The 27,404-nt window shown below is 33.3% G+C and overlaps 1 protein-coding gene across 1 annotated transcript in view; it reads left to right on the top strand.

Annotated features, from left to right (window-relative positions):
* The window catches only part of LOC129809646 (protein Skeletor, isoforms B/C), a 53,262-nt gene that overhangs the window by 6,551 nt on the left and 19,307 nt on the right, over positions 1-27,404 (top strand). Inside the window, exons 2-5 of the mRNA XM_055859620.1 lie at positions 8,036-8,182; positions 12,267-12,614; positions 12,687-12,946; positions 16,563-16,662. Of these exons, the coding sequence (XP_055715595.1) occupies positions 8,036-8,182; positions 12,267-12,614; positions 12,687-12,946; positions 16,563-16,662 (855 nt within the window). The remainder of the gene's footprint in view (positions 1-8,035; positions 8,183-12,266; positions 12,615-12,686; positions 12,947-16,562; positions 16,663-27,404) is intronic.

Here is a 27,404-nt window from a genome sequence, read left to right as displayed (position 1 = left end):
AGGTGTTTTTTTTATCGTGTTACACGAGCAATTGGGATTAATCTCCATGACATGCACGAATTATTGGTGGGTGGAATTTCACTGGGAAAGGTCGCATATAATTTGCCATGCAAGAATCATCCCAAAGAGCCCTCTAAGTTTTTAGAAACTAAGAAACATCTCTTCAGTTTCATTGCCAACAATAAATGCTAATTGGGTGCGTTCGATAGAAATATTTAAGATTCCATAACTGGATTGAGATTCACTGTAATGAAGATGAGTGTTGCAAAAGCACTCTCCAGCCAGAGAATCTTCGTCAGCTTCTTGTCTTATGGCCACACCAAGAAGATTTCTGTACCGTTACCCATAAGTCTGCGAAGATTGAATGAAGACCTCATCATGAGATACTAAACAACCTTTGATGACTCTCTCCCAACCAATAACAAAAAAAAATCCCCCCAAGTCTTTCGTTTCTCCTTTCGATGGCTTCTCAAGCGTCTCCAACAATTACTCTATCATTTGAATTGTAAATTGGAACACAATATTTCATATAATTTCATACAATAACCTCTCATCGATCTACCTTGAGGGATGTTGGCACAATGGCCAACATATCACGAGCAGATGAATTTTTAGAAAAGCTCCATGACGACTTTATGTGGATTCTGCCAGGAACTTTATGACTATTTTACTGCTAGAATATCACCTTAATTTCTCTCGAGAATATTTCATGCCAGAAATTTCCCTATTCTCCATCCTATCTCCATGTAAGAACTCACAAAATATACGAGGTGATTTGTCGCAAGGTATTATCCCTCTTCCCTAGATGCCCTTCTTTTACTGCCTTCTGAGATAAATAGAATCCTCAGTGGCGTCTCAAATTTTCCCAGCGAAAAGTTCCCATATTCAAATAGTGAAGAAAAAAATTCCAGTTCAAAAGACATTTAATTCTATTTGATGATCATCTCTAAAAGAGGGTTTATTTGAAAACTAAAGTTTAAATTGCTATTTGCTCAAACATTAACACAGAAAATAAGCTACCAGTGTGAGAGTTTTATGCTTTTGTTCTGATAATAGAGCTGTAGCATATGAATCAAATATTTAATGAGCCAAAACATTTAATTATTGCTAAGATAATTAATTTCTAAGAATTAATTTCAATGAAATACGCCTTTCATATCTTACAACTCAAGTTTTGCAGATTACTACCTCAATAGCAGCATACGTTAAATTGATAATTTTACGCTGTTTAGCAAGTTGAAATTAACATTGTTTATCTATTGATGTCCATATAATGCTAAATGTAATTAAAAGACCAACTTTTTCTTCTGCAATACCAAGACTTGTGCATTTCAAGTTTAAATTAAAGGACTTAGTTTGACGGTAAAAGTTTGTTGAAAAATTAAACTTTGTTTAAGTTAAGGAATTTAATGATATAAAGTGTTACAAATAAATTTTAACTTTTAAACTTTCATGCACAAGTTTGAATTTGTAGAACTAGTATAATAAAGAACAGGAGCATGACATTTCCTATGTTTCCCATGTGTTTCTAGCGCGCCGAAAAAACTTGTGGGTTTATTAGCTGTTTTCTGTCAGTGTAGAATGAATTATCAAACAATATAAACGCAAAATAAAAGCCAACTTAATATTGAATAGGCAACCGAAAACCTCAAATTGATAACTTACGTAGTTTTGGAGATATCTTGAGAAATGTGTCTGAAAACAGGGAAAAATTTATACTAAAATCGGTCGCATTTTTCAGAGCTAAAGTCACATCTTCGCTAAAGAATATGCTAAGGAAACATGTTAAGGAGCATATACTTAGAAAATTGAATTAATTGGCAAAAAATCTAATTTTAATAATGATATTATCAAGTTTAGTTAGTTAAAAATCAAAGTACTAAAATATTCCATTTCTTGTTAATAAATTGTTAATGTAACTTTTACAAAATTTTCATAAAAGTTAATAAAATTAAATTTAATAAAATAATGAAAGATGTTGCAGTTCTTAATCATTTTGTTTACAATTTCTTAATCAGTAAATTATGAAAAGTTGTTTGTAAAACGTAAAAACAATAGGGGAAAGCGCGCTACCTTCGGACGGCTCAAGCTTTGGATAAATTATTTTTTCTATGTTCTTAATGGATTTAACACGGTTCTTTTCAGGAAATTTAAAATTTTGAATTATTATTAACTATTATATTTATTCGAATGGATCGAATCCTTTAAAATTATATTGAAAAAAAGAATTATTTGAAGCTTGAGTCGTCAGAAGATAGCGCGTTCCCCTATTTCGATAATTTAAAAACAAAATTGGATGAGTATATAACATTTTAAGACAAAATCATTGAATTTTGATAAATTAAAAAGACAATAAAAGCAATTTGCAGTACAAAAAATAACTTGGTCAATAAAGCATTCAAATTTGGTAAGGAAAACACATACATCTGTAGAGGAGACCGGGCAGATTAGCCACATATAGCATTCGACAGTGGGGTGTTAGAGTTTTCCTTAGGAGGAATATTAGGTGAGATTCTTAACAATCTCACCTACTATAATCCTAACAAAATTTCATGTCGTCCGATCGACCTCAAACTTGGCCAAAATGTGTTTCAGCACTTCCTGATCACGAATATATATGTGGCTATTTTACGTTCCCGGCCGGCCGGCTGGCCGCTCTTTGGAGCTTAATAGCTCCTAAACTAAAAAAGATATCGACTTGCGGTTTTCGGCAAAGGTTATATATCGGGTGAAAATTGCAACTTGGTGCATTGACCCCCCACCCCCCACCCCTCCTTCCGCCATTTTGAAGACCACCCTTTTCTTGTTTTCTCAATAGGTCCGCCCCTATGGAATCGAGCGGGCTTAAATTTTAGTATGTTATAGCTGGGCCTTAGAGCTTTCCATCAATACCAAACTTAAGGTCCCCCGACCCCCCTGACCCGAGCTATAAGGGTCCAAAAAAAATTTCTTAAAATGGCCATAACTCCGGTTCTAATTGTCAGAATTTAAAAAGTGAGGGCTTTTTGGAAAGCTCTCGTGAAATGCCACCTCCCCTTTTAACATCGCAAGTTCATAAAACCACCGCTAGGGGCGCTATTATTAAAGAGAAAATTTTTAAATCTTATAAGTTAAATAACTCAAAAATTCCATTGTGCATCGGGCTGAAATTTTAGTATGTTGTAGCCTTTGATTATACCTACCAAACAAAAAAATACTTAAGTCGATCCATAACCCCTGACCCGAGCTATAAGGGGTCAAAGTTCGAACATTGACCGGCCTCTATCTCCGGTTCTAACTAGCATAGCGACCTAAATTTTACCTTTTTGGTTTCGTCTCGATGAGCACTTTCAGATGGAAGTTCAAAAAGTCACCACAGGTGGCGCTGTGATAGCGTCAAAATTCATCGAAATTCAAAGTCACTTTTCTCAAAAACGGCATTGTGCTAGTTAATGAAATTTTAGTATGTTGTAGCCCAGTCTAGGACGTTTCCAAAATGGTGCGTATGCGCGCTGTGGTTTCAATAGAACCGGAGATATGAGGGGTCAAAGTTCACAAAATTCAAAAAATCATATCTCCGGTTCTATGTGACCGATTTTGATGAATGAGGGCTTAAACGAAAGATCTCACCAAATACTACAACTTTCTAAAATATTTGAACTTCGTGGGACCAACACCAGGGGCGCCACAGTCGAAAAACCAATTTCAATATCACATAATCTCAATTATCTCGACTGTCGCTGAACCGATTTTGATGATTACTTCGACATAATTGTAGAGGACATTTGTCTCTATATTTCGTTCATACATCATTTTCCGATCAGACTACGCTATCACTCCGATTTTGCTGTTTAAGCGTGAAAAAATTGATTTTTCCCATAATAATGCTTTAAAATCACTCAGATGCCAATTTGACTGCCTCTACTCCACCAAGACACTTAAAATATGGTTTTAAATGGAAAGTCCCACAAAAGACAACAATTCTTTGATATAGTTAAAGTTCAACAAATGACTACTTGGGGAACTCTGGATGAAAAAACGAGTTAAGAAACAAAAAACCTCGCTTATCTTGGCTTCTGAGTAATCGATGAGATCATGTTCTATGGGAAAATTATAGAGAACATTCTGGTCTACATTTCACCCATATATTACTTTTGTGCCAGTTCATCCAAATCCTTGATATTTTGGTTTTAATACAAAATTTGTATAATTTCACGAATTTGATTCAAGATAACTGAATGGCGTCTCCCAACTTCAGCTCCAAATCGAATTTGCATGCACTCCGAGTTAGCTCACGTTAAGAATCTCACCTACATAAGCCGGTTAGGATTATCTGTCCCTTTAGCATACTACTATCCTTTCAGGGTAATAACCTCCCTGCCTATTTGTTTAAATATTTATCAGTTTATTTGAAACATATTTTTTATAATTTATAGGCAAACAAAAATATCATTATCTGGCTAATTCAATCCAGGTCTCCCCTACTAGAATATATGAACTTATACGGAAATTTTGCTGCTTTTAATATTTTATGAGTATTCTGCAAAACTGATTTAGTTATATTTTTTACTGCACAGAAAAAGATGTCGTAAAATTATTCGTAAATAAATCGAAATAATTTCGGCAATTAATAATCGGAATACGAAATAATCGGAATTTAATCGTTAATAAACCTGGATACAGCAAAAAAACATAAAAAAGATAATTTACGGATAGCCCTATCTCGTGAGTTCGAGCATTCCGTAAAGCTAGGACGTTTTACCATATTTTTTTTATTTCAAATAAACTTGAACTTTGCAACACTTTTTGCAATAATAATTTAACCTATTTAAGATACTTTAACTTACTTCTTTTTACTGTCAATTAAAATCATTAATATTATTATTGATTCTATCGAGATACACAAGATAATTATTTTTACAATGTTAATTGTCGTAGTGGAAGAATTTGGTAAGTCCATTGTAGATCATCCAGGAACGTTTTTCCATGGTGTGGATGCTTCTTACATGCTCCCAGAGCTGTTGTGTGAAGGCAGTGGATTATATTGATTATATTGGATTATATTACGTTACTGTTACATGCGAAAATTGTCTAAGTCAGGCATTCAGATCTTGGCACTGGGCGAGACTCGAATTCACAATTGTGAGAGTCGAGTCAGAGATCTCATCCTCCCAAGAGCCAACGCTCATACCTATTGAGCCACTGAGATCACCAATCTTTACTAAGTGTTTCTAAATATAGATTTATTAACCTTCTGAGCTTAAACCCTGGGTATGCCAGCAGCGTTTTTCAGGTGTACTCGTACCTCATCATCACTATAAATATTGACAATCTTATGTATATCCTGTCACGATTTTCCAGAAAATTGAACAATTGAGGACGCAAATTCCTTCTGACAATGTCTCTGGACGACTTCCATTCTTTCAATTTTTTGTAACTTGCCATTTTAACTTAAATTGTTAATTCATAAGTTGATTATTTTGTGATTATTAATGATCACTTTTATAAGCTTAAATTGACAATTGTGAACTTTAGAAATATGAAAACCCACCATTTGCCTCTCAAATGACATAAATTCAAAATATAACTGGGTTAAAAGAAGTTAATTGTACGTATTTGATCATTTTGAATTACTTCTTAAAATGTGCCAAGAAATTTTTGGCCGATGAAAAATGCTCAACTGTGGGAAAACAATTATTTTTGATATGAAAAAGAAAATGATTTTTTAAGTACGTAAAAAAGAACTATGAATTACAGGCAATTCATTATCAAAAAGAAAAATTAAAAAAAAAATCTTTTTTCTATCATTTTTTCTACATGGTTTCTCGTACAAAGTTTGTCAAGAAACTTTTGGCCGAACTATATCAAACTTTTAATCGCGTTTTCTCCACTTCTCATTTTTTTTTAATTTCGTTGAATTGGCGGGAAAAATAGCACAACAACTCATTGAATGAATGAAACGAATTAGGCCCTATTACCTTAGAAATTAAATTCTCTTCTCATTAAACCTAAACCCTAAACTGTCTTGCAAAAAAGAACTTAAAATTCTTAAAATAAGTTCCCCAAATTTTGGTTTTCGAATTCGGGCTCCTTCTTTAAAAGCTTTGAATTAATATACTGGAAATTCAGTTATTCTTTACTTATTAAACGATATAGAAATAATATTTCAAAGTATTAAACTTTTCCCAGCTAGCTAAATAAACAACGGAAACGATACTGCAATGAACGTTTTAACAACCTTGCATATAACAGTATAGCAAACATTTTTTGGGCTCAGTTTTCTATATCAAGAATAGGTGTAGATAAAATTTTGATATGGTTTTTAATGGGTTTGTAATCTTTGATCTTAAAATTATAACTTCCACAGGAGTTTAAATAACTATTATAAATGATCTACCATATAATGAGTAATTTAGGTAATTTAGTTTTAGACTATCTGTCAAGAGGAATTAATCTTAAATATTTATAGCTCAGATATATCTTTTAGATCAGGAAAATTTCAAAAAATCAAAATAAGCATCCTTTTCCTTCTCATACTCTGTGCATATGCCTATTTCATTCTTTCGCAATCTAAATTCGACTGAACTAAATTGAATTTGTTGTGATATTTAAAAGAAGTAGAAGAGTGCGAGAGAATGAGACAAAGTGTGTGAGAAAAGGAATTCGAATTTCGACTGCATGAAATTTTCTTAATTTAAAAGGTATGCCGAAGCCCTATAATTTAAGATTTACGTTTATGACTTAGGGCAGAATCACATTGACAGTAAAATGCTCACCGTCACCGTCAAAACCCTCACCGTATTTCGTTGATTTACGTATTTTCATTGCAATTCTTACGCAAATTTTTCATTAAGATATTACCTTGTCTCATACTCGGTGGCACTAGGTGAAAATAGTATAAGAAAATTGAATAAATAAAGCGAAAATGCGATAAACGGTGAGCAAAAAAACTGTACGAAAAACTGTAGCAAAACAGTTTTTTTTGCTCACCGTTTATCGCATTTTCGCTTTATTTATTCAATTTTCTTATACTATTTTCACCTAGTGCCACCGAGTATAAGGTAATGTAACACGGTAATTGAGAATTTGCGTAAGAATTGCAATGAAAATGCCTAAATTAACGAAATACGGTGAGGGCTTTGACGGTGACGGTGAGCATTTTACTGTCAATGTGATTCTGCCCTTAAAGTTTAAAACATATTCCTGAGCAGCTTTGAATGTAAGTAAATTTTAAACAAGTTCGATATTTTTGAATACGAAGCTAAATACAAATTATCCTTTGAAAATCGTTTTCAAGATTTAAGGCTTAGATTACATATTTACTTTATAATTGAGGGGCCAGATTTACAATTTATCAGATAAAAATACAAGTAAACCGTTTACTAGCTTCAATTCTTATACTTAGCCGTACAGTCTACGTAATGAAATGCCCTGAGAACCATAAGTCACTATCCCATATCGTTTTGTTCTTCGAATTGATATTGACCGTATGGAAAAATGACAAGATAATATTTTTCTCTAAACAATTGCATCTAATTACTATTTCTTTTAGTTCAAGCAATAAAAACCAACCGGATTTGTATTAAAACAAGAATAATATTTATTTCACATAACTTTCTCTTTACCCTGAATCGAATGATACTTAGAAATTTTACTCTCAATGTCGACATTGAGTGCAAAAGTGTAGAGAATGAGCTCAACTCGTTGGCTTTTCAATATCTCAGAGCCACGACAAATGGGACAGTGGGTCTCTATGGCGATCAGAGCTCGAGAACACTTGAAGATTCATTGAGAGACATGGTCATAAATTGAATGGCAAAAAAACTCACCGTTGATACAATCTTTGTCCAGGTGGAGGGAAGAAAATCAGCGAGAATTAATTGTTAACAGGTGTAAGATAATCTCTCTCTCCTTTTTTGCCACTCGCGATGACATAATTTTCATTGCGTTTGACTGTTTATTTATCGTTGGTTCGAAAATTTGTTTGATTAATGCGAAAGATGAAAGCTATTTTTAACCAAGACTGAATTTGCTTTGCATGATTTTTTTTTTGCAGATGTCCAGGTGACCCAGGCTCAAGGGTACTACGGAATTAAGATTGGAGCTCTGTCTCAGCTACATCATGGAGTTTCTGGGGATGTCTATGCTGTGGATGCCAGGACGATTTTCCTAAAGAATTTCAATTACGATGGGGAAGGACCAAGTAAGAATTCAGAAATTGCCTTCTTTAAATGTGCAAATCGATTTAAATTCGCGGACAAATAGAAGATGGGTTTCTATTTGTCTTTCAATCTTCACAATTGGGTGTAAGAACAAAAAAAAATTGAGAAATCCCAGGGTGAGAAGTCGAAAACGCAGAAGAGAATGGAAACAGGTCTGAGCAGATGAGCAACAAACAGTGGCAACCAACTCATGAATCATCTTATCTATAGTGAATGTGATTAAGAAGATTGTATTTTGTGTTGTCGTTTTGTTCTTTATTTTATGAGGGTGATTAAAATTGATGTAAATCTCCCCGAAAAGAAATTATCAACGTAAATCACTCTGCCTCCGTCATCCAGTCCCCCGTTGATTCCCAGGAAAACGATCTCCGGAGACTTAGTGGCAGTTCCATGTCCTCAACACGCGCTAGAGATTGACGCAATCGAACCACTCTTTAGTCACTGATGCTATGCTTTTTTTATTGTTTGTAATCCGATGAGATTTCTTTCTGTCAATTTGCATTAGCTGCCAATCGGATAGTCAATATTTAAAGAGTGGTCACTTAAAGTTCAAGGCGTTGCATTGTCGTTCCCAAGATCACCGATTCACTCAATTAAATACCCATCTCACCAAGCAATTAATCCCAACACGTTTGCCAATCAATGCAATCACTTGGGAGACCAATTAATTTTGTAATGATTTCTGCTTGGCTCTCTTTCGGTTTTTGTATTTTTGCCTTTAGTGTGATAAACAAATTGCGAATTTCTTCATTTTTATTGAGACTTCTTTTGGCATACTTTCTGTTCAGACACCGTGTCAAATTTCCCATGACTAAAATATTTATATTTATTTGGTTTATTTTCATACAGAGAAATTGAAAGTGTGAAATTCTGGAGATTAATTTCACGTCTTTTGACCATAAGATGGGCATCATTATTTTTCTGGTATTTAAACCGTCCAAATTTTAATATTTGAGTTAGACATTGTAAATAGAAGCTGTAAAAGCAAATACAAAACGTAATTAACCTAATAAATTTTGTTAGTATCTCTGCATTATGACATTTAATAAAAACTTTTTAATTGGAACAGTTAGAGTTTAAATTTACAATTTTGAATACACGAACATGTGTCACATTGCATTGGTTAAAATATCTTTAACACTTAAAAGTTTGAAATGATATTTTACTCCAACTTCAGTTTTTATATATTTCATTACATCGAAATACGTATTCTTCTGTTTAGCTTTATGACCCTCATTTGAGCGCGAAACAATGAAAAAACTAAAAAGAGATTTATCTGTCAGACTTTTCAGTCTTAATGGAATCTCCAATCAGTTATTGATACTAAGCAATTATTTTGACATTTAATCAAAAATATGTAAGAAAAATTGAAAAAGCTTTGTCAGTAATAAGTTTAAAATTTGTAACTTAAAATGAAAAGTTGCGAAAGGTAAAATCCCGAAAATTGAAGACCTAGAAACCAAAATACCAAATATTTCAAAATTCCGAAAAGTCAAAAACCCAAATTGTTAACTACAAAATCGTTTCTGGCCAAAAATCCGATAGCTAAAATCACGAAAAGGAAAAATCCCGAATGAGTCGAAATCCCGCATCGGTAGTAATCCCGGATGGGTCAAAATCCTAAAAAGTCGAAATCCCGTATAGCTGAAGTCACGAATAATCCAAAATCCCAAATGATCAAAATCCTTAATTCACCAAAATGCCGAATGAAAACATATCCCGAATAGCCAGGGTTCCGAAAAGTCAAAATTCCAAATGGGTCGATATCCTCGACATCCCTGGATGACTTCCCTTTGCTTCAGCAGCGGTACTGATTGTTTACCCAACCCATGAAATTTCCTTTTAACGCACCAAGAGAAACTAATAAATTAAGGATCTTGATGTTCGACTTTAGATTCTGGCTAGAGACTCATAACGTCCGTAGCCACTCTCCCCCTTGGCAAGTGTCCTACGGAGTTGAAGACAAAGCTCACTTTTACATAAAACACGTAAGGGAATTTCTCTGCATTTGCGACCGTTACGCGAAATAAATTAAAAATTGGGACTGTTCCTCTATTCAAAGTTACCGATCCCTGTGGAGGGATAAATATAATACATTTAGGGGAAACTGGGGCACCACCGAACACGGGGTAGCACCAAACACTAATTTTTGTTTCTTAGCTACTTGGACCATCTCAACAATTTCTTCAGTAGACAAGCATCCCTATAGGGTCGGAAGAACGTCTGTTCGACAGGGAACCCCTATTGACACTTTTGTCAAAATGTTGAAAATTATTTAATGTATCTAGTAAAATATAAGTAAAATAACGTTTTTTCTGTAATATTACCTTTTACTATAAACAGAGATGTTCAAATTTCGTATCCCAAATGGTACAGAGTAGGGTGTCAATAGGTGCTGACACGAGTTCTTAAAGTGTCAATAGACGTTCCTTTCACCCTAGTGCCTATAAATTCCTATCGCAGTGTTTGGTGGTACCCCGTGTTTGGTGGTGCCCCATTTTCCCCTATGTCTAAATAACTTTTCCCTATCGGCCCTGTGAGCTGAGCAAAGAAGCTGGCTTCAAATAGTTCCATATAAAAAAGAGAATTTGCCATGGAGGTGTCCTTAGTCTTATAAAGTTGCAATTACATTTATTGAATTAATTAGTTTGTGTGAAATGTGGCTCCTTGGAATTTTGACCCATTCAGGATTTTGGTCTATTCGGGATTTTGATCAATTTGAGATTTTGCCCCACTCGGAATTTTAGTCCATTCAGGATGTTGGCCATTCGGGATTTTGAACCATGCTGGATTTTGGCTATTCGGGATTTTAGCTCATTCCGGATTTTGGACTATTCAGCATTTCGGCTTTTCTGGATTACGATCCATTCGGGATTTTAGCTGTTCTTGATTTTCATCCAATCTGGATTTTGATTCATTCAGATTTTGACTTATCGAGGTTTTGAACTTTTCTGGATTTTGACCTATTCAGGATTTTGACTTTTTGGGATTGTGGTCCATTCGGGATTTTAGCTGTTCTGGATTTTGATCCGATCTTGATTTTGATTCATTCGGGATTTTGACTTAATCGAGGATTTGAACTTTTCTTGATTTTATCCCATTCGGGATTTTGACTTTTTGGGATTTTAACCCATTTGGTATTTTGGCCAATTATAGTTTTTAATCCATGCTGGAATTAGACCCATTCGAGACATTAGCCTATTTTGGATTTCGGTATTTTGACCTATTTGGGATTTTGGCCCATTTGGGATCTCGTTTTTATGAATTTTGACGTTCAGAATTTTGAAGGGCGGTATTTTAACTTTCAGGATTTTGGTTGGAACTTATACAAAACGTTATAAATAATTTTAACGGAAATCATAAATTGTAAATGTCTAAAACCAGTGCAATCTTCTTGGAAAAGAAAAATTAACGGTTATCAACGATCTTGTCATTTTCAGCTTGATTCAAAAGAATTTTAATTTAAGGAAATTTCAACCCATTCGGTATTTTGTCGTTTCCGAGATTTTGACTCAATTGGGAAATCGGATTTTTCGGAATTTAGGTTCTAAAAACATTTTGACTTTTTTTTGGAATTTCGGCTATCATCAATTCGAACTTTATGTACCTTAAATTCGTTTTTCTTGGTTTTATATGCTATTTAAAATATACGTAGCACGTATGATAGCTTAATTAATTGTCATGCTTTTTCCAAGTTATGCGTACGTGTAACTAGCCTATGTCAACCTATTTGAATTTTCATTCTTTACTACGACAAATTAGAATGAAATTTCTATTTTGATATGCCAATTTAAATTGATTACGCCGTTTAATCTATCTTATTTATTACACTTTATTTTTATAAGTAGAGTCCATATTCTCGAAAATAAAGATTTTTTGAAAATTCCCAATAACAAAATAAATGGACCACTATTTTATGGAAATTTAGAAACTAGAATCCATTCTTTTCAACTAATAAAGTTTAATTGTTTTATCAACTGAAGACGAATTTTGCATAATCATTACGTGATAGTACAATTTTTAAAATCTTTCAAATCTACCACTATCGATTGTCTTTTTCTTCAGCTGCCTATTTTTACGTTGGCAACTCAAGACGTCCCACGAATGCCGGTGCTTGGCGTCTGAGGGATGAGCGTGGAAGCACAGGAGTCCTCAGGCGATACCGGAATAAGGACATTACCCTGTCTCTTCCGGAAGGCAAAACCTTACGTGACATCAAATGGTTTTCCGTGTGGTGTGATGAATTTGCCGTCAATTTTGGCGATGTCACCATTCCGAAGAATTTGGAATTTCCGCGCCCTCAGAAAATAGCTCCACTCTCCGGAGTTCATGGAGTATCGTCGGACAATGTTGTTATTGTCGATGCCCAGACACTTCTCGTGCCCAATTTTAGCTACGATGGCGAAGCGCCAGGTAATTCCGTTTGAGAGATAACACTTGCAGTATCTCTTATTCACGCTTCATTTTCCCTCTTTTCCGGAACAGACGCCAAATTCTGGGTGGGTCGTGGGGCGAAACCTTCTCCACATGGCATAAGGATTCCCGATGAGAATGGGAAGGAAACCCCGTTGAGGAAGTACGACAGGAAAACGATTGTTCTCACGCTTCCAGCTGAACTCACAGTCTTCGATATTGGGCACTTTGGGGTATGGTGTGAGGCCTTCACAGTGGACTTTGGCCACGTCAGGATACCCGAGGGCATCGTGGTGCCACCCTCACTCAAGATGCTGGGTGTGAGTCCTCAGGTAAAGCAGCATAATTACTAATTGCAAAAATACACACAAATCTTATTTATCCAATTTCTTACGCTATAACCCTTTCTTACCGAGTTAGTATTCTGTTAAAAACTGTTTTGTACACTTAATTGTAATTTTACTGGCTGGAAATGGAAAAAAGGATCTCTAATTTTCTTTTACAATGACAGTTTATGAGAAAAGAGAGTTTTATTTTTCGGTATTTCAACGGAAGTGGAAGTCTTTCTAAGGATTTCTTATAGTTTCACATACTTCAGATGACTCTAGTGAACAAAAAGTACTCAAAAAGTAAGGCTTTACAAAAATCTTAGGCGTCTTTTATAAGTAATACAAATAATGGTTACTGCGTGAGAACATAACCTTCAAATCTTTCATATATCCTGTAGAAAAATTAACCTATTTAGATGACTTTTTATCCAAGTATTGCCCAAGAAGATCTTGCGATTCAATTACAAAGTACGTTGGATCATATTTGATTTAGTATCATTAGAATCGAAGAGATTTTGTAAACATAACCTCAAAAGTTCCAACCTTTTCCATTCTCCGTCTAAAAACATTTCATTTTAATTAATAATTCGATAAAAGAAAACTTTGAATTTGTTCAATTGCCGCAACTTTCTAAGAGAAAGTAATTTTCTAAGAGAGATTTATATAGAATTATATATTCAGAATTTATCCAATCATAACCTCAAAGTTCTGAATATTTTTTGTTAGGTTATTTTTTGTTTTGTTAAAGTATTTTTTGTTAGGTTATGTTCGTTTAATTTCGATAATTTTGTGCATTTAATGATTAAATACAAAGCGTGATTGAATATTTTATTTCTACAGTAAAAAATCAGTCCTGTTATAGTGTATTAGTAAAATTCTCAAAAAATAATTGAAACATAACCTTAAAAGCTTTCTGTTTTTATATTTTTGTTCATTTTTTTTATTTCGGTCGTTGTTTGGGTTAAGTGGAAATTATTTAGAAGCTTTTTACTTTACTAGACAGAATCTAGCTTTCTGAGGATAGTACAATTGGTATAAAGGTATTATTATCCCTCACATAACCTCAAAACTTATATTTTTCTAGTTTTTGAATATAATAAGTGTTTTTTTTTTAAATTTTTGATACTAATTATATTCTAATTAATGATATGATTCTACAGAAATATGATATGTTGAAGAAAGATTAGTAAGCAGTATAATCCCACAAATGTTTTGGACATAACCTCAAAAGTTAGAATTTTCTACATTACTACAGAAAATTGAATGATTTTCTTTTCAAATAAAATGATATCAAATTAGCTATTTTCAAACGTTACATTTCTCTAATCAAATCAGGATTCTTGAGAGTAATTTTGGCATTTCAAAGACCAAAAATGTTCAGAACATAACCTCCAAAATTATTATTTTTTTAGATTTTTGAATAGAGGACGTATTTTGCTAATTTTATGGCTTAAATGATAACCCTTATCAAATATTTTAACACTCTAAATAAACTTAATCCTTATGAGGATAATTTTATTACTATTAAAGTCGCAGAAACGTTCGGAACATAACCTAAAAATATTTTATTTTCTACAATTTTGTATTTTAATTATCAAATTTAGATGATTTTCAGTTTCTACGAAAATATCTTTCGAAGATCGAAAAACACTGAGAACATTTAAACTGTGTAAAATTTACTTTAAGTTTTTCAAACGTGGAATAATTTACGCGTAAACAAATATCACAATAGGGTGAAGTGGGGCACCTTTAAATTGGGTATTTTTTTAAAATAGAGCGTTTTTCGCATATTTTTAAAAAGATCTGAACCTTGTCATAATGTTATTTAACTTCACAATTGCTTTGTGGATCTGAATTACATTGTGATAAATGTCAATTCCATTGAAGAAGGAGAAAAAAACATTGTTTTAATACTTTAGGGGCGGGAGGGTCAAAAATTGTGGGTCAGAAAAAATCACTGAGGCCCTAAGAATTATTTTTGGGATACCAGTGCTCTCGCCGTTTTTAAAGGGTAAAGATGCCCTATTCGAAAGGTGCCCCAATTCAAAGGTGCCCCACTTTCCCCTACCAAGGGTATAAAGTACTTTTTCTTGAACCTAGAAAATTTGAATTTGAACTTCAATTTGAATCTAGAAAAATTTCAGCACAATCGCGCGTTCTGATTTGTTAGACATTAGATACAATTAAACTGCTAAAAAGCTTTAGCAAATCAGTAAACGTGATGAAATTATAATCTTGTATAACTATAAATATTTAATTAAATGTGGGTTATGCTTAAGACACGCACATTGTAAACAAAAAGTTACTCTTGAAATCACTTGGAAAGCCTTCGAAACTTCCCATTGCAACTTAGCTCTCTAGAAAAGCTCTCAAAAAAATTATCAAAAAAGCTCTCTATCTTGTAAAAATTTAGATGAAAAGCCATTTCCCCAAATTTGTCCACAATTTTTCATTAATACAATTATCCTAAAGTTTATCGGGGTGAATGAATTTCATTGAGTGTGAAAGAGATATTAAGTCAAATTGCAGTTTTGTATAAAGATAGGCAGAAATGTCCGTACGTTGATTGCCTTCATGGATGATTATGATGGTCATTAAATTTGCATATTGTAATTAATTTTAATAACTCTGCCTCACTGTCTAAGCATCTGAACAATATTTCTCTCGTGGGTGTTTCAAATTTCAATTGAGCTAAAAACTCTGCGGCACACATTCTGCAAAAGCCCGCCAAAAAAAACCCCAGCCCCAAATCTCTAATTTCTGGTTTTAAAATAAACGACAGGACATTTTGTGTGCGATAAATTGTGGACATTAATTAAAAGAGATTCACTTGCCTGTAACCAGTTTTCGATTCTTTTTTTTTTAATTTTTATACAAACAATTTTTTATATATATTAGTTGAGCGATAAAAAAGTTATATGAATAAATGGACTAAAAAACCAAAATGAAAAATTGTTTCCTTTTAGAGGTTGCCCGTTGATTTCTCTTCCACATTTATTTGTGTTTGATTTACTAACAAAAGTAGTAAGCAATAAAAAAAGCGCTTGAAAGCTCGAACATCACTAATGTTTTTTTTTGCAACAAATTGTCAATTGATTTCAAAATGCGATGAAATGCTCGAAAGATTGCAATAAATCTTCATTTTTATATCGTTTAAGAATTAATTTTTTTGTTGTTGTTTCGTTTATCAAAAGAAGAAAGCAAACAATTTTTCATTTGACTCACACTCACCTGGATTAAGCTCCCCTTTAACCATGAATCTATACAGTATTTAATAAATCATCATCTTAACGATGCTTTGCCAGATAATCCCCATAACTGCTGAATCTTTAATCTTTAATCAATGTCTTCCTTTTCCCTCCATTTTTCTTCTGGGTTTTGGTTTGCCAAGGAAAATAAAAAGCTCTTGTAATATTTTCTTCTGCAACTTATGACGCATTTTTGTGTCTCTTCTGTGGACTTTTGTGACTCATACTTGGTACTTTGTTGACAAAATTCTCCACTGCACAATAAACTAACAAGATGAATGGGACATGGAGAATATTCAATTGCAAATGATGGTTCTGGGTGATTGAAAGACGTAACCATTCATGACATCTCTCACATTTTGAAATTGCAGTCAAAACTGAATTGTGAAGTGCTTTTCGATGATTTGGCTTTCGAAGTGAGGTGGGCTGTTGCGGGCGAAAGTGTTGTAGTGCAATTGGTGGCGAAACTTGGTAAGTTGCCAATGATATGTACATTGAAGTTTAACTCTATAGCACAAAACATTCATTGTGTTGCCAGAAGTCCTCGTATTTCAGCAATTTTATCCCCCTTTGCTGAGAGAGTGTCAATGGCAGAGAGGATGCGACAAACATTGCGTTAAAAACCATTCACAAGTGGAGCATGCTCTATTGATTGCATTTTCCAAACGTTTTCCGGAACACTTTTTTTGGTCGTTTTTTCCATAGAGTTAGTATTTGACCCCTGAGTAAATTTAAGATATAAATTATTTTAGATCACACCCTCTTCATGCCTCTTTTACGGATGACCAACTAAGGTCTAAAGAGAATTTTTATCTATTTTAAATTTGCAAAAATAGAGCGCTCCCTGGCAATTGCAAGGGGCTAACTTATTTTGTTTTTGGGGTTTTTAACATTACACTTGATAAGAAAATTTATTAAATTTTAAGATCTCACTAAATTTCGTTATTAAAAATATTTTTTAAAATTTGACCCCTTTGAAGTAAAGCAGAGATGAGCAAGAACCGTTGAAACCGAATAAACGTCAAATGAAACATGTACGTCAATGGTCAAAACGCTACCTGGACAAACTTTTATTGACGTTTATTCGATTTCAAACGGTTCTTTCTGACCCCTAGGTCATAAAATAAGTTTGTTTACATTTTTGTGAAACAGGGATCTAACTCAAATAAGTTGAGCCCTTATAATTCTTATTCCAGAAAGTTTTGCCATTCATTTAGAATTACAAAGAGCTAACTTAAAGAAAAACCATATTTTGAAAGATATAATAGAAAAGACATAGAATAACTGTACAAAATATCGGCATAGTTGGACGTAATTGATTTTTTGTTACTTCTTTTTGAGGAGTGTTCCATGGAACATTGTAAATATCTTATCGACTTTGTTATCTTTAAAATCGTTCTTGATACATTTTAAAATGAATAAAAATATAGACATAGCTTTGAGTAATATTTCGGCCACCTTGATTCTCATAGTTCCTGAACCTTCCGGAATACTTTCAAAGTCTTTTTCACATCATCTCATTCATCGAAGCGACATTTATTATTATTTTTTGCATTGTGTAATCTTTCGAGTATACAAGAATTAAAATAAAATCATGTAAATTTGAGAAAGAAGAGAAGTGGCCGGAATTGCAATCTTGCCGGAATTTGGTACAGTTACCCTAAGTAGGTTTTGTGTAGTCATTGAATTGAGATAATTATTTACACAAAATTGAATCCTTTATGCTGTCTCATGGAAAATTGTTTAAAATTCTTTGGCCCCTTCTAATTTCCATAGCTATCTCATTATAAGCCCCTCCCCTTTTAAAAATAAACCATCCCCCTTAAAATTATTAATTTATAAGGATTGACTTAAAGGATTGCGTGGGTCACAAAGACTCATGACCACTGTATTTTATTTAAATAGTTCATATTTCAATATAATAAAAACATTAGTTCATGTTCTTAAGTAAATAAAAGTATAACATTTTGACAATATTTTCTGAAAACTTCATTTCAAAATTTTAAAAATTCAACCATTGCCATCAGATTTTCTGAGACTTTTCTCGGCAATACGCCAAATATTTTCTAATAGCCGAAGAGTTAAATTAGTCTTTGAATGAAAATTTTTACTGCTCGAACTCAAAGGAAGAGCAGTTAATCCATTTTTTTTCAAATTGTGACATAGCTAGAGGCCAAACGGTAGGATAGACTTCTGGTTTTCGACGACTTCCCTCCATAAGTCAAAATTGTCTGGGATAGGCCTTTTCTTCGTCCCATAACACTCTCCTTCTCCTCCAAAACCATGTTTGTTTTTCGGTTTTCGAACATTTCTTAAAGGTTCTTTCTTTTTCCTCCCACTCAACTCCTTTTACGCCAAAATCATTTTTTTTCTTGATTTATTTCGAAAACGGCTCCTAGATTTTTTTCCTTTTCGAGTATATTTTGGAAGTAGTCAAGAGGCGAATATTTTGTCCTTAGTCACCTGTTTTCAAAAAACATTTCGATATCGAATTTTAAAGTTTAACCACTTTGGAGCGCCTATTTTTTAACCGATTTTCTTAAATTTGGATTTTTTTGAAAGATCAGGAAGTTTCCATCGTAGATGGAATGCATCATCAGGGCTTAATCAGTAATAAAATCGGTATAGTACACGGTAAAAACTTTCAGCCACTGACCGAAATATTGGAACAAATTCAATTTAGAACAAGTTTTTTGGAACAAAATTGTATCAGAAGAAGACATTCTAATCCAAAATACATACAAATTTACAAATTTCTCCAAAATAGATACTAATTTTTCCGAAAAATTTAACTTTCTCGGATTTACTTTTTATTCATATGCTTGTTAATAATTCTAAAATATTCGAAATCCTACTTCTCTTAAACAATTTCTTATGTTGGAATGGTTTTTTAAGTTTGTCAATCAATTGAATCGGTATTAAAGCGGTATGTACAGGCGTAAGTATCCAAAAAGCATGCGAAAAGATAGTACACGGATAGCTCTTTCTCGTGAGTTCGAGTACACTGCAAAGCCGGGACGCCTTGTCATCTCTTTTGCTTTATGTAATATTACAAAAATTGGTTAATTTTGGTATAAATTTTCTCCCAGAAATAAAAATTCATTTTTTTATGAAAAATCATTCAAGTACGTGTTTGACTCGCCTTCTCACAGGAAGTAGTTTGTTTGTTTTTTTACTTATAATGAATCTAATTTGAGTAATCGTGACTATTGCCATGTGAGATTTATGCCCAACGCACAATAACTTTTGTTTAGTAAACATGTTTTTAACATTTCAGTGAGAGTGAGTGAGATCTAAATCTAGTCATCTCGCTCACTCTTATAGGCAGTTCCGAAAACATGTTTACAAAACATATGTTATTGTGCGTTGGGTATTATCAAAGAAGGCTTCCGGAAGTTAGGCTCCTAGTTAGGCTAAGTTTTTTCTTTAATTTTTGAAAAAAAAGTTTCAGAAAATTTAATTTATATTATGTACTTTTATGTGCTCAAGAATTTGAAAAATTTATAAAAAATAAATAAATAAAGAAAATATTTTTGTTTACTAGTTGAAAAATAATTTAGAGAAAATGTACTATTTCTTACTTTTCGTTAATAATTTATGATCTTGAGAAGATGAAGATTTTTAATTGAAAAAATTTAAATTTTCATTTTATCACAGAAAGTAACATTAGCGATGGTTTTCATATTTAATTTATCGATCACTTGATTCAAATTTAACAATTTTTTTGCAAAAACTGTTATAAACCTTTCCTTTCGGAGTGGAAAGAGTGAAAGAAAAATTATGAGCAAGGCCATGAAGAATTGCACAATATCTCCCATAATCCCAGCTCAATTTGATAAGCGCGAGAAAATTCGCAAAAGAAATTTACAAGTGAGATCATGCGTGAGTGGATTATTTAACGCACATACCTCTAGACAATACCTGACGCAGGTAATATCGCACAAGATGTACTGGAGAGTCATTAGCCTCTTGTTCCCACACAGAAAGTCAGTGTTTCACTCTTTCTCCGTCTGCTAACTCTTCTCAGAAGATTACTCTTTCATCATCTGAGCTTTTTTGCACATAGATCCCACCCACAAGACAATCTGAAGAAATTACATGCAGCAACAGATTCTGCAATTGTCCTATGAGACAGCCAAAGGCAAGAGTTGCCACAATGTAGATGGGAGATCTCAATGAACATGGCTTTAACCAGACTATTAAATTAAATGTGCAAAATTTAGCACTGATTTTTGCAAAATTTGCATTTTAAGCCATGTTGTTAAAGTAAAAGTTTATGCTGGTTTTTGGATGAATTATAATAAAAGTCGCTGTTTTTTTTTTGGCGCCACTCAAGCTCCCATCTTGAGTGTCTTAAAATGTGATTTTATCGGTCGATTTTGCAATGAATCAATCATTGAATCATTTAAATAGGAATGTTTTAAAATATTTATAAAATATTTATCGCTTTCTTGAGTAATAATTAACAACAATAAATCCTTATTTTTATAACTTAAAACTTAGTTTTTATTTAAAACTAGGAAATGATTATAGAAATGGTTAAGCTGAAGCCTAACTTCAAAACGTGAAATTTTTGAGCAAATTTCCTGTAAAATGTGTCCTGGCTGTGAGAATTTTCAAGTAAATTCTAGAAATCTTATAATGCTCAATTGGCTCAATTGAATTTAAAATTAAATTGTGAAAATTATAGTAGCCGTATTCACTATGGCGTTGTTATCTCGTAATCTCCGTAATCTGTTATCTTGTTATAATTTTTCATTTATAAAATACATTACGAGAACATAACGAGATAACGAGATAACGATATTACAAGATAACAGCGCCATAGTGAGTACGGCTAGTGTGATAGCATCGTAAAATACTTGCTTTGACAAACTTATGAAAAAAGAAACAAACAAAATAGGATTTTCAAAAATGCAGCTCTGGAAAACATTTTTCGTTTAATTCACTCATTTCACATGTTTTTTTTTGGTTTGAGAAAAAAACCATTATCCAGACCCTAATTTCTAAAATTTTGTATTTCTTTAAAGTAATTTTTGCAATTGGCAAATTAAGATCTTCTCAATGAATTAGCGTTTTTTAAGCGAAATAGCTTAGGTTTCATGTAACCACAAGTCAAAATGGTCACGGTCTGTATTTCAAAGCCACAGTCAGGTTTTTGAGGAATTGATTTATAAAGCATCACATAAGGCCCTAGGGTGCTTAACCTGTTGCTCTTGCACTTCAACTCCTCCCCCGCAATAATCGCGATCTCTATCTACAAAATTGCTCAAAGTGACTCTTCAATTCAACCTAAAGAGCAATTAATTGCCCCTCATTGTTATTTATGCCCATTGAAACTTTCTTCCTGGCTTTTTTCCTGCCGGAGACACACCAAGAACCGACAAGTCCCATGGAGATTTATGATTATGTGGTGGATTCACAAATGAAATCGAAAGTGTACAGTTCAGTGGTTGAAAAGGCCTTGCACCAGCAGCACAATAAATTATCCCAAGACTGTCAACGGTGATACATTGTGCGAACAATGGCATAGAATTGCCTGTTAACCCCTGAAGACAAATTCAGACTTGGGTAATGAACTCGTACATCAGTGGATTATTAAATTTTTTTGCATAATGCAGAGAAATGAATGATAAAAAATTATGATATTCATTCATATCGAAGCATTCAATCTCTGCAGACTTTTTCCCATTTAAAAAGTCTGCACAACATTCACTTGTGATGTCTTCTGTGGCCAATCTGAGGCCCAAGAGGCAGATTATTGAATTGTCACTTTCACTCGAGGGGATTTTCTGATAAAGTCAGACTTTCGGAGCGTTTTTTTTTTCTTCGTCTTCTGGGCATGAGAATTGCTCAACGTCTTTTGGTTTGGTGCGAGTTTACCGACGAACAATTAAAGAAGTGATTGAGACGGAGATTAAGATCGCATTCCGTCAATGGTAAACATTCAATTTGATCCAAAACCCAGGGAGATTAATTAAAGAGGCGAGTTTGAGGGGAGGGGAAGATGAGAATTCTCACATTCAGAGAAGCTATTAATCACTTCTGTCCAATATCGTGTTCTTGCTTGGAGGAAACAGGTGAGAAAAAAAGGTCTAAGCATTTGCCAAGGGGCAGAATTTTCGGTATCACTTTAGAATTCTCTATTAAAAAATATATTTTACGGTAAAGGACTTTTCGAGTTTTTCTCGAAAATAATTTTAGGCCACTCCCCTTTTTAGGACTTAAGAAGGAGATGTGCATATGTATGATCACAAAATATACAACATGAGAAGGGATTTTCCATCGTTTTCATCCCGGAGTAGGTTGGAATCGACGCTAAGACGGCGATGGCCGCACGGGAGGTGGGTCAAAAAAGAAATAGAGAGATGATAATAAATAAATTAAAAAAAAAAAATAATAAAAAAAGAGTACTATAATCCGGCTTTAATAAAATCAGAAACAAATGAACAATAGGGGATAGCGTGCTACCTTCGAACGACTCAAGCTTCGGCCAATTCAATTTTTTCTATGTTGTTAATGGAACTGGCCCATGACACAAATCAGGAAATTTGAGGCATAGGACTAATTTAAAATAAGGGAAGAGCTCCAGCGATCGACAGTGTTCCTCAGATTGTCAAGTTATTGTCATATTATTGCACCAATTAAAATGAACTTTTAGAAATTATTAGCTACTTTTACCATTTAATTCTCACAAGAATACAGTGCATTAGTGGAAATTTAATTTATGAAACCGATTTTTCATGAGACACCTGATTAAATTCGTGATGATCCGAGGTACAGAGTACACAGTAGCAATTACATCTATTTTTTATTAATTTATTGTAAAATTTTAAAGTTCAAACGCACAGAGACAGTTAAATGGATGACTAATCTACCGATTAGCATACACAAAAATACCACATAGTTTTTTGAGGCTTATATTTTCAACTAAATATCGAACATGTCTTTTAACATTCCGATCCGGGGTACTTTTCCCTTATAATATTTTTATCAGTCAAATTCACTAAAAACATATAGAAACAAATGAGTTGCTCGAAACTAACGTAACGCTCTTTCCCCTATAGAATTAAATCTTCACGAAAATGAGTCTGATTTATAAAAGGTCTAGGGAACACCTAGGGGGAAGTGGGACAGCTTTGAAAGCGGGCACGTTTGAAATTGTGATTTTTCTCCTGTGTTTAAGTGAAACTGAGCCATATCAAAATGTAATTTAGCCTCTCAATCTGTTTGTGCACCTAAGTTAAATCACGATAAGGCTCAATTTTATTTAAAAATAGGTGAAAAATAACAATTTCAAAGGTGCCCCACTTCCCCCTATTGGTACTTTTAGAATTGCCAGCCTATTTTGTATCATTTGGTATATGAAATTTGACCACGTATCCTTGTAAAAAAGGTAGATTGGTAAAAACAGGGGCATGACATTTTCTATGTTTCCCATATGTTTCTAGCGAGCCGAAAAAACTTTTAGTTTATTAGCTGTTTTCTGTCATTGTAGAATGAATTAGCAAAAAATACTTATACAAGATAAAAGCCAATTTAATAACGAAGAGGCAACCGAAAACCCTAAATTGGCAACCTAGGTAGTTTTGGAGATATCTTGTGAAATGTGTACGGAAACAGGGAAAAAATTACACTAAAACCGGTCCCATTTTTCAGAGGTAATGTCACCCCCGGGTAAAAACGTCATATTACTTGCATTTTAATTGATTAAATTAATTCAAATATTTCGACGAAATTTCCAATATGTGTTGCTTGCCGAACAGGTATTGCTTAGACTATAACTAACATTTTAAGTAGTTGAATACAAAATTTATAGATTCTCAGTTAATGAAAATCTGTTTTATAAAAAAGATTCTTTTTATACTGCTCATTTGTGTAGTCCCTTAAATGAAGTCCAACTACAATTTGGATTGATGGCTTTTCGTAAAAGAAGCGCAAGCATTATAGACCACGCCCCTAATAAGATTTGTAACCCAATAAGATTTGTAAGTATTTTTGAGGCAGACCTAGTACAAGGTGGCTGAATCAAATTCAGAATCTTGTCTTGGAGGTTGAAAATGATAATGAACAAAGTCAAAAATACCACCAAACTATTGCACCGTACCAGAAATTTTAGAATTGTTATGGGAAGAGGGATAAAAATTATTCATGAAGTATTATTATATAATTTTCTTTTAATATAAAATGAGGAGCGTGGCTAATTTAATTATGCATAAGTTTACAGAATTCCAGACTCATTTAAATGAGTCAAAACAGTTTGTTTACTGAGTTTTGATATATATCTTCTTGTTAAGAACAGGATATTCAAGTACTAGTAGATATTTAAGTTCAGTATACTACCATAGTGTAACCCTAGTGGTGGAATGAGGGTTGTGCGAGCTGGCACTGAAAGATGACGCCAGTTTGAATCATTCAAACTTGTTCAAAAATTAACGACTTTGTGGCTATCGTATTGCCCCCACTTAAAATAGTTTTGTATATTTTTCTCTGTCGCTCCTATTAGAGAAACCCATTAGACTATCTCAGTATTTTTCATACCACGCACACAGTGAAACATCATCTGCGCGCGACACTTTTTCTCGCGCTCACTCCAGTGAGTTCACTGGAGTGAGCGAAGAGAGGAAAAAAAAACACTTCAGGCGCATGCGCAGTTCACACGCTCAACAGTCAACACACACTGAAATGAAATTCTCTTGCATTGTGCTCGAACTTTTCTATAGTACGGGAGCAGAATATGTAATTCATCGATTTTATGAAACCTTAGAATTTTCGTCTTTTCCACCTAAATCTTAAATTCAATTTTTTCCAAATAACAATATTTTTAATAGAATCCTCTAAAACACTCGCAAAGTAATGTGAAGAATAAAATTAGCTATCGATCTATTCAGTGTGTAGTTAAACAAAAAATAATGCAACAACCGTCTAAACATTTTTAATATTGCTTTGTGTACTATGTTTGTGTGATTTTAATATTTTCTTTGAGGTAAGTAAGAAAATATGGTACAGGTAAATAAAATAGCAAGACGAAAAGTAAAAGGTGAAACAAAAGATTAAAATTAAAAATACTTATTAAAAATAAATTAGAAGCTCAGAATCAAAGCGGAACAAATCATATGCTTTTGAGCATACGATATGGTATATACTTATTCTAATTTCTGGTAGATGAGACCAACGGTGAGACTTCTATTTTGTTTTTCAGGATAAAATTGTCCTTCCGGTGAGCGTCGGTACACTGGTAAAAATAAAAGGGTCAAATTGACCCTTTTCCAAAGGATGGATCATATTTGACTCTTTGAAAGGGTCACCAGGAACCTTTCGAAAGGGTCACGGTTTTGACATCTATTTAATTCCGGAATAAACGAATAAAAAAACAATGAAAAAGTGATCTTTGGTGTTTGCTCAGATGAGAGAAATATGATATCAGTAATAAGTTTACAATAAAACATGATTATTCGTGATAAATGTGCATACAAAATTTCAAGAGATACAAAAGTGAACCTTTCAAAGGGTCAAATACGATCCATCCTTTTGAAAAGGGTCAATTTGACCCTTTTATTTTTACCAGTGTAAGGTGGTTTAATCCAAAATTAAAACACTCAAGGTTCCAGAGCTCTCGACACTATATCGTGTCTTCTTCAGTGGTTCTTGGTTAGTCTATTATCTTGGATATTGTCACTAGCCGTACTCACTATGGCGTTGTTATCTCGTAATCTCCGTAATCTGTTATCTTGTTATAATTTTTCATTTATAAAATACATTACGAGAACATAACGAGATATTACAAGATAACAGCGCCATAGTGAGTGCGGCTACTATTTTATCTGAATTTATACTCATCAGATTGGAAAAAACTGTTGGGAGCTATTAATGCACAAAAATTATCACTAACATTTTTTCTGTCCTTTTTCTGCAAAACGGCTTGGTACTCGAAAAAAGACAGAAGAATTGTTAGTGATAATTTTTGTGATTTGTGCATTAATAGTTCCCAAGATAATAGACTAACCAAGAACCACTGAAGAAGACACGATATAGTGTCGAGAGCCCTTTAACCTTGAGTGATTTAATTTTGGATTAAACCACCTCATCGACGCTCACCTGTATAGCAAAATTTACAATTCTAAATGAAGATAATGAATGTGTACAAAAAACCATAAATAAAGACTTCCACAACCTTAAGTGAGTTGGTTTTTTTTTTTGCATTGGGCTCTAATAAGGTAAAGTGGTACAAGTTGGACAATGGTACAATTTGGACAGGGCTATATTTGTCTTGATAAATTTAGTAACATCATTTTTATTTGTATGTTTTAATTGCTTTAGTTTTATAATTTGGTTCCTTGTGTTTAAAAACAAATTTTGTACTTTATTTATCAAAAAAAAAAGCCATGTCCAACTTGTACCGCCGAATTGTCCAACTTGTAATATTAATTCCAAATTATATCACTTTACCCTACTTAGAAAACTCAAGATAATTTTGCCTTCAAACGTCACGAAACATCGTTTCCTTAGCGTCCTCCTGGTCAAATACCGGTCGAACATTTAGAAATTTTCGCTGTAGTTTTTTCTTCTGGTGTCACCGGGAAGAACTTGGGTGTTTCAAAAAAAGAATTATATCTTTTTGGCCCGTCCGGAAATTTAATCTTTATGCTGAAACAATTAAATGCTTCTTATACATGAAAAATATCGGACGTCGTTTAGAGGTGCTCTAAGGCCACTTTAGGTAAAGTGAAAATCACCAAAATTTCATAAATTCGCCCGGAATAAATTTCTCTACGGAAAACTACTGAGAATTTTATCTCAATATTTTAGTGGAATATTGCTAATTTAGTAGACAATGTTTTTGCAAAATTTTATTGAGATCGGATAAGAAATAGAGTTAAAAAAAATAATTGGCAAGTTAATATCAATTTCTAGTGATCAGAATTTAATTAATGAGAGCTTATTGGAAAGGTAATGAAATGAGCTATACTCTTAAAAGCTGTCCTTCAAAAATCTTTTTTAGCCCCAATAGACTTTCACGAAGCTTTCTCCATTTACCCAAGTAACAATTTTTTCTTGACTCTGTTTTTACATCAACCTAAAACACAAAATCCTTTCCTTATAAGACCTGTCCTTGACAACTTTTTTTTTTAGCCCCAATAGATTTTTACACGAAGCTTTTATAATTTACCCAAGTAGCGTAATTTTTTTTCTTTTAATATTTTTTGACCATG

Source organism: Phlebotomus papatasi, chromosome 1, assembly GCF_024763615.1.
Source record: "Phlebotomus papatasi isolate M1 chromosome 1, Ppap_2.1, whole genome shotgun sequence".
Classification (NCBI taxonomy): domain Eukaryota; kingdom Metazoa; phylum Arthropoda; class Insecta; order Diptera; family Psychodidae; genus Phlebotomus; species Phlebotomus papatasi.
Note: the sequence above shows the minus strand (reverse complement) of the source record. Positions and strands in the feature narration are given on the sequence as shown.